Genomic DNA, 6448 nt, shown 5'->3' with positions numbered 1-6448 from the left:
ATGATGAAAATCCACTTTGATACCAGCTTGTTAAGTGATAGTATGTGAGCACACTGCCAGATTCACCTGAGCAGCAGACACGATAAGATGCTTTGTTGACCTTGCTGTGAGTAATGAAAACACGGAATGGAGTTTATTTTATATGGACCAAGGAAAGCATACCTCCAATGGGAGAAATTCTAGGCTAACAAGCCATCACCTCCCGTTAGCATCCCATTGACTGCCATTCATTTTGGCGTCACTTTGACAGCGAATAACTTTACATCTGAAGCGTTTAAAGACTCTCTTTGTCCATTGTTTATTTCTAAAGAAACACGTAAATGTATAAAAGGCTCCATTACCTTGTACCTCACGTTATGGCCCCGTAGCAGACGTTGTTGTAAAAATAGGCTAACGATTGTGTCATAACCACGCGACTTACTGTCGAGTTTAATATATTTTGGGCATTCCTCAAGTGGAATGGATTTGACTGACGGCGCTCTGAAAAGTAAAAGGCAGATGCGCTGAAAAGTGAGTGGGTGCGATATCATTGGTCCCAAAAAGTGGGCGGGTCTTGTCCCACCCACACACAATGGTTCCGACGCCCATGCTCTAATGAAATCATGAAACACTTTCACCACAGCGAACGGGCCGCGAAGCTGCTAAGAAGCTGTTGGTCTGATGAATGTCGTCACTTTGAATCTGGTATGTTCGTGGTCAGTTGTAAACATAACGTCGAGTGGCCCTTTTTTTCTTTTTTTGGCGGCCACTTGAGATGCCGTCGAGTCAGCAGCTGCTTTGAACAGCAGGGTCTGAACCGTGTCGTTGTCACTGCACCGTTCCACCTCCTGTCGCCACGGTGATCTGCCACAGTCAGACACGGTGGTAAGTTCGCCATGGAGCGTCATCAGGCTTTTTCAGGCACTTCATCATCATCATCATTGTCCTCCGTCTTCTCCGCCGCTGGCCCCGACCCTGCAACGATCACCATGAAACTGGTCAGCTCATTGAGGCTACATTAACACTACAATGTTCTCATTTTTTAAGCAGCGTTTTTGAGTTTTAGCTCCTGTAGCAGAACTAATCTGTGTCCATATTAAAGGTGCAGTAGGTAAGTCTTATAAAGCTAACTTTCTGTCATATTTGCTGAAACTGAGCCTATGATCCAGTAGAACTACATGAAGCAGGTCATTAAATAAAAATCCAGCTCCTCTGGCTCCACCTACAGCCTGGAGTGGGATTTGCAAAAATCCACCACTCCCTGTTCAGATGCACCAATCAGGGCCAGGGGGGGGTGTCTAACTGCGTGTCAATCACTGCTCATGCACACACATTCATTCTCCCTTGTGGGGGGAGGGGCTTAGGAGACCGTTTTGGGCTTTAGCAGAAAGTGGGGAGAGACTGAGAAGTTGTCGATGTTAAAATTTTTGACCTCAATACCTTAACCTTACGGTGCCTAGTCCCACAAACATTTCTGTTTCAATGTTTTGTTTTGTAAAGTGTTTTCTGAAATGCTTTCGTGTCCGTACGTCTCACCTGACCGTTCACACACACTGGGCATGTGCGTGCCGGTGTAAACAGGAAGCAGATTGTCTGACGTTACTCTGCGGGAATTAAGAGCAGGGATTTATTAGCTTGGAGCGAGGACGAGGTGGTATCTAAGCTACCTAACCGCTTAGGGAGACTGCTGGCGTCGTCGTTTCCAAAATGTCTCCGTTTGTGTCTGTCCAGACTACAAAGCAACCCCGGAGTTTTCAAACCCAAACGGGGGCGGCAGCGTTTCCAAATGTCTCCGTTTTAAGGCGCTCGGAAACGCCGCAGTAGTGTACGTGTAGTAGACGTGAACGTAGCAAAATATATTTTTTTTAAACCGAAACATAGTAGTGTAGATGTAGTCTGAGTCGTAGTATACACGTACATGGCTACTTTTTTTAAACATAGCTTTTTATCTGCGTTTTGGCATACTTTAGGTCACTGAAAATGGAAAACTTCAACTTTATAACTTTATGCAAATGAGGAGCGGTCGACTCAACACCCCGCTTCTCTAAAGTCCCTGCGATGCTACCAGAATGCATCGCACGGCTGCTCACATTGAAATGAATGGTAAGTGTGGAAATGACATTAACAATGGACACGTTATGTTATATCGGCAGTTGTTGGTTTGGTTCACAGCGCTTCAATTATGCTTTTGCGTTTTTTTTTGAGAACGAAGGAGGAAACACACCGGTAGCCTATGTGGCGAGCAGGCGTTATTATGGATCCCACGTAAGTTCTAGGCAAGTCTCGCCCTAGGAAGCAGCCCGATTGGTTGGGGTTAGGCATTGACCATGAGTGGTTAAGGTTAGGATACCGATTGGTCAGGGATAGGACCTGAACAAATCTGGTCACGTTACCTTGCGTAAGCATGGACGATAGTAGAGTCTGAATGCTATTGAAGGGCGGGGTCATGTTCGTACCGTTCCAGTTCAGGTGGACGGGTGACTTGTCGTTGTGTGTTTCATCAGGAGGGGAGCCCTCTGAGTTCTGTGATTGGTCAGAGGTGTGTCCATCAGGGGCACTGTGACTGGGCGAGGCATGTGATTGGATGTCTGAGTTGACAGACTCCACCTTCTCTTGTTCTTCTTGCTCCTTATTGGCCAGCTCTGTGCACAAACAAAGGAGCATTTAAGTTACAGAACACAAGATAAAGAAGTGCATTTCTTCCATATCTATAAACAGTGTTGGGAGTAACAATTTTTAAGTATAACGGCGTTACTAACGGCATTATTTTTTCAGTAACGGAGTAATCTAATGAATTACTTTTCCCATCGTTGCAACGCCGTTATCGTTACTGAGAATGTAAAGTAGCGCGTTACTACAGTTTGGTTGAATGAAGCGCGAGGTGTCAGGCTTTGGCTCCACACCAGCTGCCTGGAGAGAGCGGGGGGGGGGGGATGATGACACCGTTGCAAATGCGATGATGATTGGCTGGTTGGGCGGATGATCTGCTCACACTGTCTCGCTGCACGCTCTGACTACCACTAAACACAAGACAGCGACAATGGAGACGAGCCTGGGAAATTCAAAGGTAGCGTTCTCGAACTGGAAGTATCGGCTCATTGAAATTAAAGACAAGAATGTTTATGTAACATGCACGCTATGCCCAGGAAAAAAGACTTTATCCACGTCTGCCTCAAGCTACTCGAATCTTATGAAGCCCCTCACTTCAACACATGCTAACACGACACGTGTTGCTGCTGCTAACCCAACCCCAAGCCCAAATGCAGCTAGCGTGAGCTCCAGCGGAAACAAGCAAGGCTCGATTTTTATGTTTTTATTTCTATGCATATCATATGACATCAAATGAATACCAAATGTTCTAAAATACTGTATAGTGTTTTGCGAAATGAACACTAAAATCTGAGGTTTTTGGTCACACGGATTACTTTAATATCGCATTTGAAGCTTTGGCCATGTTTAATATAAACACCTGACATATATACAGCATATATATATATATATATAGATATATACACTGTATATGACAGAAAAAAAGGAAAAGCATAATAGGTTTTGGATCACTTAAGTCATTACAATTTGTCCTTTAACGACCATAATTACTTGTAGCAAATTTCACAGCGATCTATCAAATAGTTGCCAGACATTTCACTGAAAACCAAAAATATCAGCCTACGGAGCCTAATTAGATCAGCCTAAGGGGACATGGCATGACTTTTTTTTTCTGGTGCGCATGAGAAACTTTCTGGTTCACACGAGATACTTCTGGTGTGCACGAGAAAGTTTTGGGTGTACACAAGACTCTTTCGGGTGCACACGCAAGAATATCTTGTGTGCACAAGAAACCAATCTAAGGCTAGCAAAACGATGCTAACAAAGTACTGCTAATGTCATGTGGCTAAAGTTAACATTTCACATTCACAGCATAATATCAGTTAACAGTTGCCTTTTCATCTTTAAGTGCGTTAAAGACACTATCGGGTACATTTCGTTGCGGTTTTAGGAAGATGAATACCTCGTCCTTGGCAGCCATTCTGACTGGTACCCAGATTGGTTTCTCGTGCGCACCAGAAAGTACCTGGTGCACACCAGTAAATAAAAAATTACCGTTTCCCATTAGGGGCTCCGTATCAACCTCAGGGTGGCGCTAAACAAAAAGTCAGAGGGTCACCAAAGCCTGAGGGATTCATTCTTTGGGGAACATACAAAATATTTGGGGCAATCCATCCAACAGTTGTTGAAAGGTCTTAAATTTGACCTGCTGAAAGGTGTAGAAACCCTGGCGTACCGTGCACGGACAGCTCTTTCCATCTGTCCTTGTTGCTGCTGATGACGCCGGACAGGTGCAGCTTCAGAGCCGGCTGGTCGATGGCCGTCAGGGAAAAGTCCATCTGTCCTTCATCGCTGTTACCATAGCGCCCGCTACTGTGTCTCTGCACCGACTCCACGGTAACGGAACCGCTTCCTGTTAGACTGGAACAGAGCGGAGTAGGGTTATAATGATTACATCATTGTTATAACATAATCACCGTTTCTTTGTTTAACCGCAATACATTGCTAACGTTAGCTAAGGTGCTAAGAGGTATGAATGTTGATGGTAATTGTTGATTTTATGTTAATTTAAGAAGAAAAAAACCAAAGTATTCTTATAACAGAGAGGCGTGGTTTACCTGTACCTGTGTTATTACATTATCTGGGTCACATAACGGTGACATATAACCAAAATATGTATCTGGGATTCATTCCAAACTTTATTTGTTTGAAAAGTGAATACATAAAGACACAATTATATGTATATTTTATTTTTTTAAAGATTATTTTTTGGGGCTTTTCCGCCTTTAATCGACAGGACAGCTAGGTCAGAAAGGGGAGAGAGAGGGGGGAAGACATGCAGGAAATCGTCACAGTTCGGACTCGAACCTTGGACCACTGCATCGAGGCATAAACCTCCAAGTATATGTGCGCCTGCTCTACCCACTGAGCCAACCCGGCCACACAATTATATTGTTAATCCCAATTATTTCTGAGACTGAGACTATATCTATACTATCTATAAACCAGCAGGGCTTGTACAGAGGTCAGAACCAAAATAGCATCACAGAAGTGTGATGGACCCAATCACAATGTTTGTTTACAGAAAGTATTTGGTCTGGAAGTGGAACTGTGATTACTTTTGTGTTGTAGTTGTAGTAGTAGTAGTAGTAGTAGCGGTAGTACCTGGACTTCCTGTTTCCAGACTCTCTGGCCTTCCTGTCCTCTTCTATCAGCGGACCAATCAGTTTCTCCGTCGTGTCAATCAGAACGCTGAAAGTCGGCTCCACGATGAAATCGATGAAACCTGCGACCAGCGAGCGAGACAGGATGGAGGGACGAGGGGCAGAGGAAAGGTAGGAGGATGGAGGAGTAGAAAAGACAGCACAAATGATAAACTCTTCTTTTTATAATTTCATAATCAGACCCATTCCTGAGAGATCAGAGAATTAGAGCAGTTCACCAGCAGGTGTCACTGTTTACCCCAAGTTAATTTACACCGATATAGTTTGGTCATGGTATCTGTTCCCAGCTAGTCTCGCACTGTCAGACCTTCCTCCACAGCGCTGCGGAGGAAGGTCTGGCTAGTCCACACAGCATTCTGGCATGGGAGAAAAATGTGCTCTGGTTTATTGGCATTTCTTTAAACCAATCACAATCGTCTTGGCGCCGGACGGAGTTACGGTGACTCTGCAAAAACAGCCTCGGGAAGGAACTTGTTTTGGTGGAACGTGTGTACGTTCAAAAGTAGTTTTAGTCATGCGACAGGAAACTCAGATAGGACAGATAGTCTAGCTAGCTGTCTGGATTTACCCTGCAGAGATCTGAGGAGCAGTTAACCATAGTCCTCTCGCCGGAGGTTAGAACGCCAACACAGAGACAGAGGAAGGGGACGCACATCCAGTGGATTTTCCGGCTGCACAGGAGCAAACCTGGAAGTAAAACGTCTTCGATATAGACTAGTTCCCAGGAAGTGGTCCCCCTCACCTGCCTGTGGTTTAGTAATGGCTAGGTCGCATTGGTTGAAAGTTGTTCTTACCTATCTGTGATTGGGCGATCATGGTGGCTTTGCGGTCACAGAGAGGAGAGAAAGGGAGGCCCAGTTCCACCTCCTTATCTCCCTGGAAGAGACACAGTCACCAAGGCAACATGAACATCAACCTCAGATCCACTGGGTGCATGGTATTTACAGACATGTTTTGCCACCATGAGCACGATAAACACAGAAAATCTGACGACGCAACAAATATCTCTTATCCTTCCCAGTCCTGTAAGAGATGTACACGCTGCACTGATAGGACAGCCAACATAACTATATTATGGACACATAAGATCTCGTTTAATCATCACATTTGAGAAACTGGAACCAATATTTGGTATTTTTGCTTAAATGACTAAAAATAGTTGCATAATTGTCAACTTATCATTTCATCTGTACTTG

The 6448-nt window shown here is 44.5% G+C and overlaps 1 protein-coding gene across 5 annotated transcripts in view; it reads right to left on the bottom strand.

Annotated features, from left to right (window-relative positions):
* Positions 1–326: 326 nt before the first annotated feature.
* The window catches only part of pde1a (phosphodiesterase 1A, calmodulin-dependent), a 58537-nt gene continuing 52415 nt past the window's right edge, over positions 327–6448 (bottom strand). For 3 of the 5 annotated variants that reach the window (XM_039818996.1, XM_039819001.1, XM_039818997.1), the window contains 5 exons: positions 6047–6128; positions 5194–5314; positions 4265–4449; positions 2373–2621; positions 327–954 (listed from right to left, as the gene is read on the bottom strand). In XM_039818996.1, the coding sequence (XP_039674930.1) occupies positions 887–954; positions 2373–2621; positions 4265–4449; positions 5194–5314; positions 6047–6128 (705 nt within the window). In that variant the 3' untranslated portion in view covers positions 327–886. The remainder of the gene's footprint in view (positions 955–2372; positions 2622–4264; positions 4450–5193; positions 5315–6046; positions 6129–6448) is intronic. The other 2 variants (XM_039818998.1, XM_039818999.1) reach the window with 1 other exon arrangement.

This window comes from Perca fluviatilis, chromosome 12, assembly GCF_010015445.1.
Source record: "Perca fluviatilis chromosome 12, GENO_Pfluv_1.0, whole genome shotgun sequence".
NCBI lineage: Eukaryota > Metazoa > Chordata > Actinopteri > Perciformes > Percidae > Perca > Perca fluviatilis.
The sequence above is the reverse complement of the archived record's forward strand: the minus strand, read 5'-3'. Positions and strand labels throughout refer to the sequence as shown.